The 21,570-nt window shown below is 28.5% G+C and overlaps 1 protein-coding gene across 1 annotated transcript; it reads right to left on the bottom strand.

The window, feature by feature from the left end:
* Positions 1-18,608: 18,608 nt before the first annotated feature.
* On the bottom strand, positions 18,609-20,743 carry LOC111037159 (KRAB-A domain-containing protein 2-like). Its single transcript, XM_022319541.1, has 4 exons — positions 19,904-20,743; positions 19,613-19,819; positions 19,044-19,265; positions 18,609-18,979 (listed from the first exon to the last, which is right to left on the bottom strand). Exons 1-4 carry the CDS (start codon positions 20,643-20,645, stop codon positions 18,705-18,707), a joined length of 1,446 nt encoding a protein of 481 aa, XP_022175233.1. The 5' UTR covers positions 20,646-20,743; the 3' UTR covers positions 18,609-18,704.
* Positions 20,744-21,570: the final 827 nt, after the last annotated feature.

Genomic DNA, 21,570 nt, shown 5'->3' with positions numbered 1-21,570 from the left:
AGCTCTTCCCCATTTTTCCCTTTAATAATTATCATTTATTTGAATTCTGATTTTTGGAATTTTTTGACACACCTACTCAAAGACCCCATTTTCAATTTCTTGAATTCTTTCGTACTAGGTATACATAATATAAAGAGTGTCCTATAGCGGTACAAATTTCTGTTTTTCAAACGGACTCTCCCCCATTTTTACTGTTAATTATTAAGTGGATAATTTTTTTTAAATGTTTTCAAACAAAATTTTTAATCTCCACAGCAGGACACTCCTTAAATAGAACATAAAATCTCAAGAATTTAAAAATTTAATATGGTCTTAATCGAGCGAGTACCAACTGTATTTAAAAATTCCTAAAATCAGATTTAGAAAGAGTGCAACTTATTATTGTTAGAGAAAAATAGGAAATGAGTATGCTTGGTGAATCACCATTTATATATGGGTATAGTGTGTTATCGGCGACGGTGTATTGTCGAAAATCGAATACGCACTAGGCCGCCCACACTTAAATATTATTATATTATACCTATATACCACGATAGTGGTAAGTTCACGAGTCACTGCCGCTTTTATATGGGAATATAGTATACTTTATAGTATTACGTTGTAAGGTTGTATACTCTTATGCATGATAATAAAAACCTTATATATAATATTATTATAAAGTTCTAAAATAAAACTCGTTCCTCAAATATAATAACCTCTATACTCGGCTTTGTCTCCATCACATCATTATCTGAAATTCCGCCTAACAATATATAACTTACTATATCGGTATAGTCTCGGAGGAAAACAAACGATGTGACTTACAAACAAGGACGAGTGTTTTCCGTCTTAAATCCTAAGGGAAGAAAATGTTAATGTTTTTTTTTCTTTCGCTTATAACTTCTAGAACATTTTACTCCATGCAGAGTTTTGAAAACCACTGAAAGTGTTAAGTTTAGAATTTTAGATAACAAAAAATTAAATCTGTTCGACATTTAAAAACTTTTTTTAAATTTTTATTTTGTTCAAACATTTAATACATAACAAACTCTTTTCTATTTTCTATTACATCATCATTACAGTTAATAAAAAATCTAATCTAATGCTTGTTTTCGTATAAACAGTATCGCAGTTCATTATGTCCAATCTAAATATTTTTGTCATATTTAAAACAGTACCACTTTAATCATCCATTATTTTAATTTTTTCAAAAGTGTAAGTCTTTGATGCTAACATTTTCACAGTGTTCGAAATGTTCACTAAAAAAATGAATTTGTTCACATTCAGTCTTTAAAAAACGAACTTCTTCACGTCCATGTTTGTGTTTTTTTTCAAATGAACATGTTCACATTCACAAGATGACGCTCATTAAATTTTATAATGGGAGTTATAATAAGAAAATAATATATATATATAACATAATTATAAATTATAAATTATTATATAATATAATTAATCAACAAGGCCGTAACTGGAAATTAATTTTGGTGGGATGGGGGGAGGGGGGTTGAACGGCCTTGTTAATCAATATATTTTAAACAGTCAATAAAATATTATAATAGTTCATGAAAACTAGTAATTATTATAAATACGGACGACTGTAATGCAAATTTGAAAACAAATAATTTGTTTTAACAATCGTATAGGTATTTTAAAAAACCAAGATTACCTTCGCACATCTATAGATATGTCTATAAATATGCGAGAACTATATTATTATTTATATGTGAAGTTAGCCACTCGTGTCTTCGTCTTATGAACGTAAAAAATAGCAACATTATATGTTCACAATAATACATTTTACTCCGTAATTTCAAAAATTTGAGTTAAATAACCTCTCATAAAATTAAAAGGTTATTATCTATTACATATCATAGGCTTTTATTATATTTTAATTTTTAAGTGAGTTAAGAGTATTTAAAAATTGTAAATGGTTTGTAAATCTTTATATACTCTTAAGTACACTCATCACAACTCACTTTAAAACTAAAATATAATAAAATGCCCACTAGATGCCGCTATAGATAATAATATTACTATTAAATTTTATAAGAGGTCATTTCACTCTAATTTTAGAAATTACAGGGTAAAATGCATTATTGTCAACTTATAAAGGCCATGTTGTCTCTATCCTTACAAATGTACAACAAATCAAAAACTGTTCTGCACGGGATAGAACCACTCAGTCTGTAGTCCTAGTAGAGACAATAGTTTGCACAATATAGAAGCTAATATTTTATCTGTCGTAGCGTTTATATTTGTATAATGTCATTAATAAGAAAAGCGTTATAATTTACAAATACTTCAAAAGCATAGATAGTATAGTGTCCTATACTGGTTTATGATCAATAAGATACTTAAAATATAGGTATATTATGCAGCATTTTAAGCTTATTTCGAGGGTACATATTATCGTGACACACATCAGTAGACTTAAACTTTTTGTCTGGAAATATGTTTTATAATATCGCAACTGAAATTACGATATTGAGAGGAACGAATTAATATCCATCAATAATGTAATTGAAACTTTTAATTGTATATTTAAGTTGTAGCTACTGTACGAACATACTTTCATTAATATATTTAACTATACCTACGACCTACCTACCTACCAGCTATACGATAAAAAATACTTCGTCACACTCTCCGATCGATTAATTGAAAATCATGCTAATAATATTATACCTTGTAAAAAGGGACTGCTATCAAAGCGAATTCGCGCAAATTTGGTCTTTCTATACCTACGTATAAAATTGAACTTGTTCCGTTTCCTTTTAGGAACTTAAATTAATAAATATCTATATAAATATAGTTTCATTACAAAAGTTATTATTTTGAATTTTACAAACACCACAATATATTATGTTTGACTTTGATCATGGATTTGGTATACCTACGCGCTTTATAAGGTTTGGTTGTTTTCAGACTTTGGTGAATAATATATTATGTATATTATATTATTGTTGTTATTAAAATATTATAATATAACATATATATAGTCACATGTCGATCATCCAATTCGATTAATGCAAAAACAACATTATTCAATCAAAAACATTATTTTCCAATTTCAATAATAATAATAGTGCACCACTTTTTTTGCATATTATTATTCTACAATATATAGGTAAGTACATTAAACATTTTACGGACATACAAAAACAAATTAAACCCTATAAATAGGGGTACATAATTATAATATACGTGTTGTGTTATAAAGTTTGACGTTCAAACTTTCGAAGCTGTGTTATAAATAATTCAACAGTCTACGTAGGTAATATGACATAATAATTTATTGTTTTTACAAGATTCGTCTGCAGAAATATGTGTTTAATTAGGATGTATAAAATGTCCTTCAGACCGGAAATCACTGCTAGTGCATAAAATCATGTCCACTGCAATATCGGAAGTATACCTTTATGATATCCATTCTTTTGTCGCAACAATTAATCATGTTACGGAAATATTAAAGTTATTGTCCAAAAATAATGATAGTAGCTATACCATCTATTGCTTCATTTTGTACCTACCGTTTTAACACAATAGTAGGTAGGTAATAAAAGCAATAATAATAATAACGAATTTTAACGTTGTCCGTGGCCGTAACGTTTTATTATTTTATTACAGCACGCTTGTACTCTTATTTTTGTATAAAAATATAATTATCTTTTTTTTTTGTAATACAATAAATAAATTATTATACATAGGTATATATAATATATATTTATGTTTTTTTTCTTTTTTTCATTCGGATTAAAGTATTCAACTGTACATAATTGTTATTTTTTTTATGTATGGGTAAAATGTGTTAATAATTTGACGGAATAAAATCGAATTCGTTATTATTGTAGATTATTTTATTATTATTTTTTGTTCAAACGTCTTATACGTATTTCACTTAAGTTCTGCTAATCAATTGATATAGTTAGGTATATATTTCGTATGACAATCCAATCGATGATTCAATAGATTATTTAAAATATATACCCACCTGTTTTATCACAGTAGCGTATTTAGGATTGGTTTCGCAGAGGTGGCCCAGTTAATTTTCCGAACACATTAAGCGGGGGCTCCGCTCTTCTCCCACCTTCAGCATTACTGAATAAGCCAACACGAGAACACTAAAACAGTATATAATACATTTTTTTAACTAGGTACGCACTTATTGCTTTGTTTTGGAGTAGAATAACAAGTGTGGTGGTGATCTATATTTTTTTAATTTTAAAAATTTGCTACTTTTCACAAAAATTTACAGTTTCTAGTTACAAAAAGAAGTTGGAAAATGGGTACCGTTAATTTACGTACGTTATGGGTACCGTTAACCGTTTATTTGGTATCGTGTTGGTCACTGTAATGGAAGTATTAAATTTGAATGCAATGATATAAAATCATTGGATACGGAAAAACGATTCTGAGCGAATACCACCTGTCGGCCTATAGGTATTATAATAATATTTTTAAATAACAAAAAATAATCGTTATTCTCTGTGCTTAAGATTTAAATATCAAATTTTGTCCAAATCTGGACTCACAATATCTACTAAAAAAAAATTTTGTTTAAATAGTATCTTGATTTTTGGTCATAAAAAACACATTATTACATTCACATATTACATTCACCACTCTAAATCTAAAATTACCTACAAACAAACAAAATATACAACAGTATTTCATGATAACGATTTAATGATCTACCGTTTAGTGAAATAAAATAAAAATTGTCCAGTATAGATACCTATAGAAAATAAAAAACCTATGATAGATTTTATTTTAAAATAATATTTAATACATATACAGGGGGTCATTCACAAACATATTCATTTCTCACCCTCATATTTAATTTATTCAATTTTACAATATCGTTTTGGTATTTATTAATATTACGTATAAAATAGAAACCAATTGAATTATTCAACACATACATATTTTTTTGCTAATAATTATAATTATTTACATCACCTAATTACTAATTAGCCTAATTTATTTTATATAAACTGACAACCATCCCATCTATATCATTAATTTTAACATTTTAAGAGTTGTAATAAATTGTACCTATACGGTATATAAACTGCATAGAGCAGCGAGCACAACATCGATTTCTCGGCACACAGTCGCAGCACAACACACGCCTAAAATTTTTTTTAGTACCGAACCAAAGTGAACGGCGTCTAGGTTTGACCGTGCTCGTGGTCATTATCACCGTGCCCTGTTGGCTTCGTAGCGACTTCGGTTCCAACGTTTGCGTTGTGCGTCCCCAGTGTAATGTACCGGTACGCCATGGTACAGGTACAACTACTGCCTGGCCTCGACGACGGATGCGTTGGAATTTGAGAAGTTTGAGCGCGTGAATTTTGTTTGAGCCATAGTGCGGCGTTTTATGCCCGTGCCCAGGAGCAAAGTACACCTTGTGACAGTCTTCTAGGTGCACTGGAAGTCTCACGATCGTGTGACTGATTTTGTGTAATTTATGATCAAACAACCTCCAGACGACTTCTGGCGGCCTGACGTATCTCGAATTTATGAAACTGGAAACAACATTTATTTTCTAATAATGCTCTATAAGAGCGGGTATAATGGCAATAACAATATGTGAATAGTTAAGTCAACCCAAAATAATACACAGCAAAGTCGTACCGAAAAAAAGTCAATAGTGATTGCCGATAGGTACTCTAATAACATCATACATTCTATATTATGTGTGCAACAGACCATAGAATATTGTCAGGCTATAAGTATGAAAGTAAAAAATCAAGTGAATGTTGAATACTGTTCAGAACTTAAAAGAAAAAAGATTTAATTTAAAAGTAAAAATTCCCAATGGTTTTCAAAAGCAGCAGGAGAAACAATCAAAACATTAAGGAAAAACTTGAACTTTTACCGAAAACCGGTTTTCAAATAAAATCAATTGGTTTTGGATGCAATTCTAAAAAAAAAAAAAGGTAGATAAATGAAATTTTCAATGAATGTTTATAACCGCGTGTAAGTTTGTTTATAATTTAGTTATGAACTGATTTTATTATTCTGAAAGAATCATAGGAGTACAATACACATACTAGTAAATACATAATAATACAATGCTTATAAAAATACATATAAATACAGCTACCTGAAAGAATAATTAAATTACAGGTTATATTATGATTTATGACCAACAGTTGTATATAATAAATAAATATTAGCATTTAACAATTGAATATAAATAAAACAATTAATAATAAAATACAAATGACACGTAACCTCATAACTTAGAATGAAAAATAACATATAACAATACAAACATTACAACATAGAGGGCGCTATAATAATGTTTTACACTAATTTTATACATTACATAATTTTCAAAATACTTTGACTACTGTTGAACTATTTATAGACATGTGAAATATTCGATTAAAATCAATTTTTTTCAAACTAGTTTCGATAAAAAAATTTTCAAACAGTCAAAAAACTTGAAAATGTAATACAAGGTTTTTCATAAGTTTTGTTTTCATTAGGAATTTAAAAAAAAAGTTGAGCTTAAATCCACAATATTTTTTATAAGCATATTTCCTCATAAAATAATCTACTTTTGTCAAAAAAAGTCAACCAAAAAATCAAATTGAATTTGTATGAACCTTTGAAGATCAAATTTTTACAACATTGGATATTCACAAATTATTCACTCGATTTTTCAAGGATTGATTTTCTTAGTTTGTTGTAATTAAAAAACAAGCAAACAACCAGAGATCCTCAGAATTTTAACACACACACACACACACAAACATTCACACATTTATACTACACAGTATACACTACCTATTTATACATATATAATTCAAAATGTCCGTATCGTTCATTGTTAGTTTATTAATTGTTTCAAACGGTGAATAATATAAATAGTTATAAAATATAAATATAAATATAGAAAATTATGCGTTTATTTTATTTTTTTTAATTTAAAATTGTAGAATACAAAAGTACGTGAACAAAACCGTACCAAAACCTTAAAATTCTACAAAGATTATTTTAGTCTCAGAACAAACATTTTGAAAGTACCTATAATTTGTCTAACCATTTTATTGTTAAAATATAATCTAATTCCAATACCTAATCATTAGGCAGTTAAAAATTAAATTGTTTACATATTATATTACATATTAATAATATTTAACAAAAAAAAAAATAGTCATATATTATTATACCTTCGATTGAACAATGTTTTTGAATACATTAACTTTAAAAACTAAAGACCACCGAAGTACAACATTATAATGCTATTATTATTATAGATTTATGGATTTCACAAAACAAGCAGCTCTGGTTCCAAATGTGGTTAGGAAGAGCGAAGACAATGTAATGTTATTATTTAGATCTATGATTTTGGTGACTTTGCATTTTTTTCTCTTACTGTTATACAATTCTAACCAAAAATATGGAAAGTAAAAGGAGAAAAAATATGTACGTACAATTGGACGGAAGAATTAAAAAACATTAATAGAGAATGAAATATATAATGATTTAGTCAAATGCTTAAAAAATAACTATTATTCAAAAATTTGAATAAGGTTATGTTTATGTACATTTATGTTTATTAGTAATGTGTGTTAGTATTAGTATTACATGTTTATATGTAATGTGATCGACATATAAATTATTATTATATGAGTTATTTATAATAATAATAATAAGCTTTTAAACACGCCAGTAAAAAATACTACCAGTCCTTAACCTTGAAAAGTGTGAAGGGAAGTGTAAATATAATAAAATAGTAAATATTACCTATTATAGCACAAATTAAGTATACAATACATTCATATAAATATTATATATAGCATCCAAATTGTATAGTCAGGTAAATAGAAATAAATTGACCGCAAATGACACGAAAAAATGTCCTGACCGCATCGGTGCCGACACCTATAATTAATTGTCGATTTATCCGATAAGATTAAATATCAAACGAACCCATAACTATTTAGGTAATAGGTATACAATAGTAGCTTTAGTAGTGAATTCGACACGTACCTATTTGGTTCAACCGATCTTAACTGTACAAAATGCCAAAAATTGAGTCAACAGCAGAAAGCCGTTCACGTAGTTTTGTGAGCGAGTTTGGTGCCGATATTTTTTCTAAGGACGGTATGGTGCTTTTTTTTAATGTTGCAGTTGCCTTCGAAAAGAAATTTACTATTCAACAACACATCAGTCGAGATAAGCATGCTCGTGGAATTCAACCGAAAACTGAATGAAATAAAACAAAATAATCAAGTAGTATTGTCTAATTTAACAAATAATAGTGATCAATCGTCATTTAATTTAGAGCCTTGTGAAACATTATTAGCAGCCAATATTCCACTTGCTAAATTAAATAACACAAATTTTAGAAATTTTTTAGAAAACAATATAAAATTTAAAATCCCAGACGAATCTACCTTACGAAAAAATTATGTTAAAAAATGCTATTTAAATACAATACGAAATATTAGACACTATGTAGGCGATAAAAAAATGTGAGTTAGTGTAGATGAAACGACAGTTGTTGAAGGCCGTTTGTAGTAAATATCGTTATTGGTACCCTGGAAGCAGAAAATTCAGAAAAAATATTTTTGTTATATTCTGATGTCTTGGAAAAAACAAATCATTCGACCATTGCAAAAGCGTTCGATAAATCCATGTTTACATTATGGCCTGAAGGAATAAAACACGATAATGTCCTCATTTTTGTATCTGATGCTGCCCCATGCATGGTGAAAGCAGGAAGAGCCATTTGCACTCTGTATTCGAAAATGGTGCATGTTACCTGTGTAGCGTATGCAGTTCATACAGTTGCGGAAGAAATAATATCAAATTTTCAAGATGTCAATAAACTTATAAGTTGCATAAAAAAATATTTTTAAAATCACCATATCGTACACAATTTTTTAAAATTCTTGCTCCAGGAATTTCATTGCCATCCAAACCCGTGATCACGTGATGCGAAAAACGATTCTGAGCGCAGACGGTATGTCAGTCTAGAATATTTTATATTGTTATTACTTATTATTAATACGATAGCCGGTATAAGTCAAATTAATATTATTCTTAAATTACTAGTGAGTAGTGATACTGGAAAAATATTAAATGTACTTATGTACTATTGGGCTGTTTTAGAACCAAATTACAACAAAATGACAAAAATCGTTATTCTTTGTGTTAATATATAATTTTGTCCAAATTTGAACTTGAAATGTTTATAAAAAAGAACTGTATTAATATATTTTTTAGATTTTTAGTTATGGAAAATACTGCTTAAGTGGAACCTTTTTTTAAATTTTCAATCCTTAGCTATACAAATTAAAAATGTTATAAGCTTTAAGCCACAAAATCATATTTCAATTTTCAATTTGATAAATGTTGTCGACAATTGAATTTTAAATGCTTGTAAAAAAATTGTGCCTATGTATTTTTAATATTTTTCAACTGATATTGAAACAATATATTAGGAGACTTGTATTACATTTTCACGCTTTTTTAAAAAGTAGGCATTTGGGGTGTACAAATGTTTTTTTTTTTTTAACTTAAACCCGACTACTATGGCCATTAGCTGTTTTGTGGGTTTGTAGGAGAAGGAACTGTAGGTTTTTAACACGTGTGTGTTTCGTGTTTGGCAGAATTTGAATTGGGCACCCGTAGGTTTCTGCCATGCCCGGTTGGGGGACGGCAGCCCTCTCTTCAGATGTCTGCGCGGAGAAAAGTGCCGCCCCTGACCGAGTTTCGAACTGGCCACGGTGCAAGTAGCAACAAACGCCTTAGTCAACTCGGAAACTCAGTCAACCACAAATGTTTATTAATAGGATTACAAATGTGTACGAATGATGGGATAACAATCGTTGATATAATTTTTTTTTTGGATGGTCGTATAAGGTGGTGCTAATGTAGCGAACCTCACTGTACGTCGTCAATTCGTTAGTTGAGCGCAGTTAATTAACCTGGAAATGCGTTATCGGTGGATGGCTATCTATACCGCATATTAATATACCAATCTCAATACTCGATTTAAATATTTAATGAATATTTATAATTTGTTTAAGAACTAATCGCACACATATGGTAATTTAGATTCATGATTACTCATGCTGTACCTATAAACTATGTTACATAATCCTAAATTAATTTCATCTATAAGTTGTTCCATCGACAGCCGATTATTGGTAGGGGAGTTTAACGTTTTTGTACATTGTATGTATATCAAAATTCTTCAATTGTTGTATGGTGTGTACCTTTTACATATTAAATAAATGAAAAAACATGTGGTACACTATACGTGTCTACATAATACGAGAAATTGACATTTTATGCTGAAACTGTTTTGGAATTTCTACCAAAACTTTAAATTAGATAAACTACATAGTTTCGGCACAAAGCATTAAAAATATTGTTAGTTTATATTTCAAGCAACCTGCATAATATTATAGCAGTTACGTCGTTATTAAACTCAAAAATACTGCTTCGAACACGAGTGTTTTCACAGCTTTGTTTATAATAAATTGAAGACTAAAACACATGTACAACGTAGTGTACCACATGTTATTACATTTATTTAATACTTAAAAGGTACACAGCATACAACAATTGAAGAATTACATGCAATGTGCAAAACCTCCGAAATATTTTAACCGAGTTACTAAAACGAAGTGAAAACGTTAAACTCCCCTACCAATCATCGGCCAAAGATGGAACATTGGAACAACTTTTAGATTAAATTAATTTAGGATTACGTAATATAGTTTATGCATCATAATTCATAGGTAATCATGAATCTAAATTACCGTAGGTGTGCGATTAGTTCTTAAACAAATTATAAATATTCATTAAATATTTAAATCGAGTATTGAGATTGGTATATTAATATGTGGTATAGATAGCCGTCCACCGATAACGCATTTCCAGGCTAATTAACTGCTCTCAACTAACGAATTGATGATGTACAGTGAGGTCCGTTACATTAGCACCACCTTATACGACAATCCAAAAAAAAGTATATCAATGATTGTTATACCATTTGTACACATTTTAAATCCTAAAATAAACATTTGTACACCCCAAACTCAATTTAAATCAATGTTAAGTAGTTGTTTCTGTAACCAAAAAATTTAAATATCTGTTGGTCTTCAACTTACTAAAAACGAAGCTGTAAAAACATTCATGTTCAACGTAGTACTTTCGAGTTTAATAACGACAATACTACTATAATATTATGCTCTTTGCGTGCAAAATAAACCAATAATATTTTAAATGCTTTGTGCCGGAACCTTTATGTAGGTAAGATCAGGTAATACCACTTTCCTATCTCAAAATGTAACAAAATTGATGCCAAAATGTACGGCAGTCCAGGAGTTTGAAAATCTCTCAACAAAGTACGTCACCATTAGCCCAGGGGCCCATTTTATTTAAATGTGTAATGCATAAATGAGCTATTTAATATTTAAAATTGTATTGAAATGTTAATAATAAATATAAAGTTCGTAGTATGAATATATTATAGATCTAATTTCATTTAATTTTATGTTTTACAATGTTGTCTTTCATCGATATATTTTATAGAAATGAACCAAGGGGCAAGCGTATATTATGATTTATTATTTTAATCATATATTCGTATTATGTTAAATATGTTAAAACATAAATTAAAAAATATTATTATTGATTATTATTTATTAACTATAATAATATACATTTTTATTAATTATTTACATGTTTATAAATTAATACTACTAATTGTGATTTAATTTTTAGATAGTTATTCATACTAACTTATTTGTTTAATTATTTTAATTATTAAAAATAATAGTTATTCAAGAACCATATACAAAAATATTTATTAATTACTTGGTAAGTTACTGATGTATTTTAATATTATACTTTTAGGTACCTATTCTACTAAACTCTCTCTCCATACATACATATTCAAATGTGTCTTGTTTGACTGATAAATATAAACGTTAGTTAATTGTAGAACCGTTGCAACCCGACTTTGTCGTATCGTCCCCAAACTAGTACCATATTTTTGCAAATGAATTGCAACAATTTGCAACACAAAAAAAAATGTTGACAGTTAATATTTTATTAATTTTATTTATCACTCATGAACAAATAAAACAATTTTATAATATTATTGAATTAAAAAAATTAAAAAAATATATTCCCGTGGTAGTGGACCTTTGATCTATCTTTGGAAAATCAGATTTTATTTATATAAATAGGTATTGTTGATCATTTCAAAACTAGTGTTTCAAATTGTTGCAAATCAGTTGTAAAATATTGATGAATTTGAAGTCAAAAAAGCAATTGGGAGGGGGGGGGGAGGGGCAACTTCGCTAAACTATATTTTATGGATTGATACAATCCATATGCATGTATATTTTACAGCGGTGAAACAAACAGTACAAAAGTAATGAACTACATAGGTAATAGGTATTATATTAACTTTAAAACCTCTACACAAGTCATTTAAAAAAAAAAAATAGTTTACCAAAATATAGTAAGTATAATATTATTATAATTTGTAAATTTCCTGTTTGATCCATTTTTTTAAAAGTTGGAACATAAATATCACAACCACAGAAGTCGTATACTGCATAATTCACACAACTAATACAATATAACAAAAACATATAAAAAAATAGTTGACGTCGCAAGCCCCTCTAACTGTTCTGTTCCGTTATGTTATGTTATTGTTGATAATGCGCCTTATCACCACAGTCTACCTATAGAAAATGCTGATGTGAATAAACATTAAGTGTTCATTTATTATTATTTGTATATGTTTGTGAACAAATTATTTTGACAACCAGTAATGGGAATCTGCAGGTTATGATAGAACTCACTTTCGTGAGCCCTCCTACAGGAATATTCGACATCTATGTACCTACAGCAGAGCGAGTTCTCTGTCTTTTATTTATTGAATTATAAATCTCCAATATTCATCAGATTCCATAATTAATATCATGAAGTTGTTAAAATTTATCTATAGTTCATACTCAGTATAACTATGTATGAATGAACTATAGAAACAAATACCTCTTAACTATACCTACCCGTAACTAGTTACGCACTTACAACTATGTAGGTAAGTTACGAAACTAGATTATTTGATGGTACCGCATAATGGATATCTCAAAAAATGTTAGTAGGGACGAGAAGTATGATTTGTATATACATGTATCGTCACAATCAGTCTAGTTAAGTGGGTCAATGCAGATCAATGCGTTGTTGTGTACCCTATTGTAGATTTAAAAATACCTAATCGACAACCATATAATCGAACATCAACTAAATTTTCAAATCGGAAAATACAAGATATTATGTACAAAAAAAAAATTCTAATAAATAATGATAGGTCTACTAGAAACGAAGCAATTTATTAATCTAAATATACTTTTTTCCTATAGATAGAAATGATAGTAAGTATTTATAACTTTTATGATGAGTGTTATGAATGAAGAATGTAGTTCAAAATAGTTATGAAGGGTATCACAAATTGAAACTCTAAACTTCCTAATAACTAGTTGTCTAGTTATATGTTACAAACAAAGTTATCAAGGGGTTCACTTCATTAGAACATTGTTAAGTTATTCGGAACTAAGATTTTTGAAGTGGCATAGCTGAGATATGGCTTAGTATTCATCTGTTTAAATTCTAGATATTGCATTAAAGTAAATTATGTTTGTGTTCACAATACTAGAATGTTAACACATCGTCTGGTCCTACTTACCAAACTCGCGGTTACCGGATCACGACTCGCGATGCGTTGGGGATATGGAATAAGGTTACCTTGATTTTGTGTAACTATATCAAAGCTTTATAACAGGATGACACAGTATATTAAAATTTACATCACACAACGGTAATAAATATATATGATATATACGGCGTCCTCAAAACAAAATTAGTAAGGGTCTTATCCCGGCAAACGGGCCATGTTTGGATAAGAATTTATATATACTAGATTGCCAACTTTGATAATACCCACGGACTTAGATATACTGGACTGGTATCGACATGGTTGGGTGGTAGTAGAGGAAAGGTCCTCAAATGTTTCGACACCGTCACTCACCGCATCCTAATAGGCTGCCGAAAGGTACAACTAGGGGTAAAAGCGATCCTAGTAACAAATAATGTTACTAATATTGTATATTTAGATGTTTACTATTTTGAACAAATGTTGGTCACCGAAATTCACGAATATTATGAATATTAAATTTTAATACCATACAATGAGTATATTATTTTGATTTTTAATGTTTTCATAATTAATAATGTTATTAGTTATTTTGATTATTGTGTTTTTATAACACATGTACAGATGGCGCTATTACCCATAGTTGTACCTTTCGGCGGCTTTAGAAACATTTGAGGGTCACTGATAACAGGGGTACGACACTGCGTGTATTGGAAAAATCGGGTGACTGTGGCCTTGAGCACGGTCTGGGGGGCGGGGAATATGTTATCATTTAAATGAATCATATCAATATTATCACAGTCCACAGAATAATAATACAATATGCCCATTGGCCATTGTGTTGTATCCGTTTTTAAAAGTTCGTAACAAAGAGGGAAAAACGTTGCAAACGTTCTATCAGATTACGGATACGGTATAACTTTTAGAGTTCAATTCTTCATACCGTAAGGACACGTAAACCCACGCAGCTGACCGAGTGTCTGTGCTGATAAGGTGGTCGATACCAGCATAGATAATATATACATGGACAGGACATACGATGTATTCAAGTGTGATCGAAGAGCATACTAGATACCAAAGTGGTTAATAATAATTAAGGTGTGGTATCAATCATAAGTGATGACAAAAACGCAATTTTTGGTGCACATCGAAGGGAAAAATTAGGAAAGGACGGAAAGTGAGATTATTTATTATTCGCATTAAATTGTTTATAAGTTTATAGCATGTTTGATCGTTTACATTTAATTGGTCAAAATAATATTAAATAACTCAGTGGTAAAAAAAAAGTTTACAGATATGTTTAACTTAAAAATAATAATAATTAATGAAAACAATTAGGTACATTATTGGTGTTTAAATAAAACTAATATGATGAACTTAGATCTAATTTATAATTGTTCATTCATTTTTTTTATTTCGTGAAACATTCTGATGTCAAAGTATTTATATATTAATAAATTTGTCAATTGGTCTCTATGAGTATTTAAAACGGAATAATTTTCTTCGTAGCTATTTGCATTAAATAATATTCTATATTTAATTTTATTCCATAGAAATACCGAATGTTGTTTATAATCAGTATTGATTGGGTAACTTCTGAACACTCTTTCGGCTTCTAAACATATTTTTTGTACAGTTTCCCCTGGATTTGTCAACGTAGCTCAATTTTTTTTAATCAAATAGTCTTGTGTAATGTGATTTTGAACTTTTATCAGCTATTAGCATATAGAGGCAATTTATACATTCAATTTTTTTAGCTATTGATTGAGCTACGAATCCAGCTATAATAACTAATATTTTCTATAAAATTTCCAACGTCAACTATGTCAAAATAATCATGATCCGCTAAATAATGATGATTCGTTAAATTATCATTATTTTGTAAAATATTGGATTGGTTATTGGATGTAGTTACATTTAAATATTTTGTACCATCCAAAATAGTGCAATCACCATAAATTGAACCAACTATATTATGGTTATGCACTATTACACTAATATACGGTTGCAAGCAGCTGCAAATTGTCTACAAGTCTGATTGTTATTATGACCACCTCTGCTACGGATTGCACTAATTGTTGTTTCTATGTGATCTTGAGAAAGCTTTGTAGGTCAACAAGTAAGTCATATAATTTTTAGTATATATTATCTATGGATACCAGTTCATAATATCTTAGTCCGTGATAATACCACAGAACAATAATGAGAATACTTGAAGCTACCATCCACCATTTAAAAAGGGGCAAATAAACACAAGTGATAACGAACATTAGCCTCGATTAAATTGGCGGTCGGTAGCTTCAATCAATTACGCAGGCGCTGTATCACAGTTAACAATCTAGTTTATTCTAGATACCTGTGACTATATATAGAAGTATACTTATCATGTTTGTAACATGATGCTGATAAGTAATAATTAATAGTAATTTATTTGCCAATTCATCATATTTATTGATATCAATACCAATCAGATCATAATCTTTATAGGTATCATATATTTTTGTTTTTCTAAATTGTAAATGTTTATTTTGTTGACAACTAAATATTATTTCTAACGTTCTGTTGATGATAAAAATTACTTAAATGTCTTTATTTTTTTTTCATAAAATACTAATTATGATTTACTCATTTACTTTAATATACAATTCAACCTTGCGTCGTTTGTTCTTTTTATTCAGGTTATTTTAAACGTATGTATTTAATTTGTTTTTTATTTATTTGTATGACGAATTAATAAATTATTACTTTATTTGATACAAGGCTCATATAATAACTGTTATTTTCATAATAATTGTCAAATAATACAAATCTGGATACTTATATTAAATTAAAATTATCATACCTTCGCGTTGACCGTTGTATTTTTGTCATTATCTTTTTTATAATTTAATTTCCAATCGTGACAATAAAATCGTATCCCCTTATTTTGTATTTATTTCAAGTATGTTTATTTTCAAATTATATAATAGAAATAACCTATAGCGACTAACAACGCAGATTTTACATCCTCGTATGTCAATGACTTACACTTTTTTTTACATGCAGCATATTTAAAAAATGCTATTAATTATTCATTTTTAAAATAAATGTAACTCTATTCAAAATGTTGAATTAAGTTGTTCATAGATATTATTAATGAATTTTTAATAATTGTTAACATCATTTTCTCTAGCTGATGCTGGTACGTATATTTTTATTTTATTTTATTGTATTGAAATCTATTATATTATTCATTGCGAGATTTCGAGATAAATATGTTATGTATAGGTAATATTAATTATTTCGTCCATAAGCTTCAATAGTGGTTACACGTGTGTAGATAAATATAAAATTGAAGATCAGAATCATTTAAGTAGGTGTTGTTTGTTAAGTCTTTATTTAAGTATCCAAAATGTTTTCCAAAAATGTCTCGTACAAAATGAAATTTTAAATCACTGTTATTTTTATATTTTATATATATATAGAATATAACTTAAAGTGGATTTCATAAGCTAAAAATTAATTACTGTTCAAATGCAAAATACGCAAAACAAGAATGATATTTTTAAATATTTACTCAAAATTAATATGTACAGAGTATACCTAATATTATCATTAGTCAATATTTTTTGTAACCACACATAAGAATTCCTACATTTTCATTAACAGTAGAAAAATCCAAAGAACCCATCATGCTGAACACCACTGTAAAATATTTTATATAGTATCTAGTTGCATTATTTTTAACTTTAATATATTATATTTTTTACTTTCAGACATGATGCGTAAGTTGATTTTATTTATATTTTTATATTTTTACTTTCTCTTCATATCGAATGACCAGATGACAAATCAAAAAATTGTTGTTTACTCATAACCAGTAAGTGATGTATTTTCAAAAACTGTTATTGAATAGTTGAATGTGTTGATATACCACTTCTATCTTGTACCAAAATGGGCGAAGATATAACACACAATTATTATAACTGGTTTAAGTTCTTAATTATTCAAAATACAGTTGTAATCATAAAAATACCTAATGTTGTGCAATTACAATTCAATCATTTACATATGAATAATTTATTTTATGGCGCAGATATAAATATATAGCCATCATGTTGAACCTATATCAATAAATATATTATTTTATATTTTTTTATTGATCTAAAAAAAAAACGACAACAAAGGCAATTAGTTTCAAGAAAGTTCTGATTTGTGATGGTTAGCTACAAAGATGGGGTATATAATAGGGTTACATTTATTTTTAATTTTTTTTAGAAGATAATTGTAGCTTAAGGCAATCTTAGATAGTGTGTACTCGCATAAATAGTTTGATGTCATCAGCAAAATAAAGAATACAACAGTAGAGCGAAACACTCTAGATACTGTTGATAAATAAAAATAAAAGTGAGAGATGGCCCCCTAGAAGAACATCAGATAGTGCAGAGAAGAGTTTTAGACTTAACACCAAACGGCAAACACCTTAACTCATTGATTTCTATTATTGAGATAGGACTTAAGCCAAGGCAGAAGAGGTTCACCAAACCCAGACTCATTAATAATTTGGATAAGCGTTTTATGGCTCACCGAGTCAAAAGTTTTCTTGAAGTCAATGTAAATTACATCTACTTGGGACCAACACTGAAATAAATCAAAAATATAGTTGTAGAAGAGTAGATTGCAGGTAGTATAACCTAACCTAACCAGCTGAAAGACGCCTCAATGAGTTTCAGAGTTTATTGGACTCTGGCAGCTAAGTTAAGATGAACAAATATTATTGTTTATTCCATGACATTGATCATGAATCATTAAACCAATCTGAAATACATTTTTCTCCGAAAATCTACATTTCTTACTTCTATCATGATTATGTTACAGTAAATGATGTTAAATTTATATTAACGTTATTAACTAGCAATTAACGTTATTGGATATTATTGAATATTTTACAAGGTTTATAACGTTAATTACTAAGGATTTACGATAATTTCAAACAATATTAGTTAATCATGTTATTTGTATTTAAACTGTTACATTATTATTATTTATTTTCACATGATAATGAGCTATGACATTTAGAATTGCATAATTTCCCAACCACTCGACAGGTGCATTTATTGGTTTTGCACTTCATTTTACAGTGACATCTTTGATAGCCTTGTGTGCCCATAAGACTACTACATCCTGCTGCTTCTCGAAGTGTTATCTCTTTATCTTTAGATGATTCAAGCAGGGTTTTGAGATCAAGCGAAATTTCTTTGCATGGCACAAGTTGAGATCTCGTATACTTGTGTTTAAGAAAACCATTTTCGGTACCTAATTAAAATATAAATACATTATAATACCTATACATTTCAATTTTGTATTTTATTTTACTTACATAATTTATAAAAGCCGTTGTCAACATTAGCAATAACTGCTAATAAATTACGAGGGGATCCACGGGCTCTGTCTACGTCAGGTATGGAAATACGAACAGTTGTTCCAACTTCCAACTCTTGATATTTATTGTTTGATTGGGTCATCATCCTTTCAGCTTGCTTTTTTAAACATTGAATTGAATTATTTCTTTCATTTGTAATATTTTCTTGACGTTTGTTAACTAAAATAAAACGTAATATTTAAAAATTAAATATTTTTATCCTTATATTTTTTACGTTTAACTCATAAACTACTTGTCCTAAATTTGATTTCTATGTATCAAAATACTCAGAAAATTATTCTGCTTTGGAATATGAAACTAAAAGTCTATGTTGTCATTCAAAAAAGTAAAAATCTTAAAAAAATATAAGGATAAAAAATATTTAAAAATATAATTTTTTAATAAAAACGTTGTTTTTTAACAACTCAAAACTACTGTAAAAAAATGTTTTCAAAAACATGAATATTTTTTTGAAATAATAAGTGTTTTATGATAAAAGATTTAAAATTTAAAAAAAATTAACATACCAAGACATTTCTCGTCCCTGATTTCATTGTTTTCAATGTTATCGTCTTTGATCTCATTATCCTCATTGTTTTCGGGCTGTATCATTATTTTTTCAATATCCGCTTCCGTATTTAAATTACAAATTTCTTTTATTGGAATGCCAACTGATGCTAATCCAACTCTTGCTTTGCAACCAAACATTGCCTCGTAATGAGACCTTCCAATGCCTTTAATATTGAATTTGATAGAAAAAAATATTATTTAACAATATTAAATATTTAATATAATATATTACAAAATAATATTTATACCTGAATGCAATGCACGGTTTTTTTGAAATTGTATAAACTTTAACCCCGAAGGCCAATCTTTGCTTTTATTTTGTGCCATCCATGTTGCTAGCATGTCTTCGACGTCGCGGTTAGCTCTCTCTACAGACCCTTGGCTTTGGCTGTGTCTAGGTTTGCCATGTACTATTTTTACATCTGGCCACATGGAATGAAGCTCATTAATTATTGAATTGACAAATTCTCGGCCATTGTCTGAATGTAGAATGGCCGGTGCTCCGAAAGTTGTATAAATATCCAACATATTGTGTGCGATCTCTTCCGCACGTTTACTCGATAAAGCTCTAAGTAACACGAATTTCGTAAGATGGTCTTGGTAATTTAAAATGAAGCGGAATCCATTAATATTTTGTGATTGCATATCAATTAAATCGATTTGAGCTCTTGAATTGAAGGTGGAATGTAAAATAGGTTTCGAAACTAAGCCTCTTTTAGGATTCGATGACTTTTTTTGGCAATGTGTGCATAAATTTAAATATGCCATAATAGTTTCGTTCGTAATATTGCAATATTTTGATTTTAACTCAGAATCCATTCTACATCTTCCGCCATGGCCAATAGTAGAATGAGTCGAATGCAAAATATTGAACAACTCGTCAATTGTAACGTAATACAGTATAGTATCGTCATTTACAGGTTTAATAAGACGCTCTTTATTATTTATTGTTAAAATATCATATTTACGTACCATTCGGTAATCTTTCATAGACTTTTTTTCTCCTGGCGTTTTCAACACAAATTTTGAATGCTTTAATTGTTCAATACGAATATTGTACTCATCAATGGTTAGAAAGGAGTTATTATCACTACGTTTTTTTTTAATTATATCAGATATAATGTTGTTAAATTTGTTTTCCATTTCAAGTTCATCCATATTGAATTTTATTAATAAAGAAAATTAACACAATGTTTTACGAATATTTTAACATACAAAAATAATATGACGATATAATGGCGACGTCTATCCTATGCGTACCGTGAAAAACTGACAACAATATTATATTTACAATAAAGTCCTACACTAGTAAGCCCCACTAAGCTTATTTATGCTTTATTTATAAATCCGAAATCCATAGTCCGAAGTTCTATCTACTGCGGCTGTAATACTATCTAGCGCAGGTATCTAATACCATTAAGATAACATTATATAACATTATTTTCCATCGTATGTAGAAATTATCGATAATCAAACCCAAAAAATAATAAACCACGATAATCACTAGTTTGTTAGGTAATTATTGTTATTTACTAGAAAATAACGTTATTTTAATGTTTAACATCATTTACTGTAACAATTATATTATATAAATATGAATAAAATAATTTATTCAATTTTTTCTATTTTAATCAAACAAACATTATCATTTACAGTCTACTATTTAGGTACGTGCTATTTTTTAATATGTAATTAGAACGTAATAAAGCGAAGTAGATGTAATTTATCTCTTAGATGTCGGTTAGATTCTGAGTAAAGTTATAAAAACAAATTATAAATGTTTATGATTTTTTTTTAAACTCATACAAATTTGAACTTTAAATGGTTATAAAAAAAATTATGACTATAATAATCAATCCCGTTATAAAATTATTGATCATTGAATTCAAATTGACTTATTCAATGATGAATGAAA

This window comes from Myzus persicae, unplaced genomic scaffold, assembly GCF_001856785.1.
Source record: "Myzus persicae strain clone G006 unplaced genomic scaffold, MPER_G0061.0, whole genome shotgun sequence".
Classification (NCBI taxonomy): domain Eukaryota; kingdom Metazoa; phylum Arthropoda; class Insecta; order Hemiptera; family Aphididae; genus Myzus; species Myzus persicae.
This window is presented reverse-complemented; position numbering and strand designations above follow the sequence as displayed.

Bases quoted from the DNA above. Each gene is read 5' to 3' on its own strand.
- LOC111037159 (XM_022319541.1), bottom strand. From the start codon at position 20,645: ATGAAAGATTACCGAATGGTACGTAAATATGATATTTTAACAATAAAT. The intron at 19,266-19,612 runs GTATGTTAATTT...GTTTTATTTTAG, and splicing joins CAGGGACGAGAAATGTCTTG to TTAACAAACGTCAAGAAAAT. The intron at 18,980-19,043 runs GTAAGTAAAATA...TATTTTAATTAG, and splicing joins CAACGGCTTTTATAAATTAT to GTACCGAAAATGGTTTTCTT.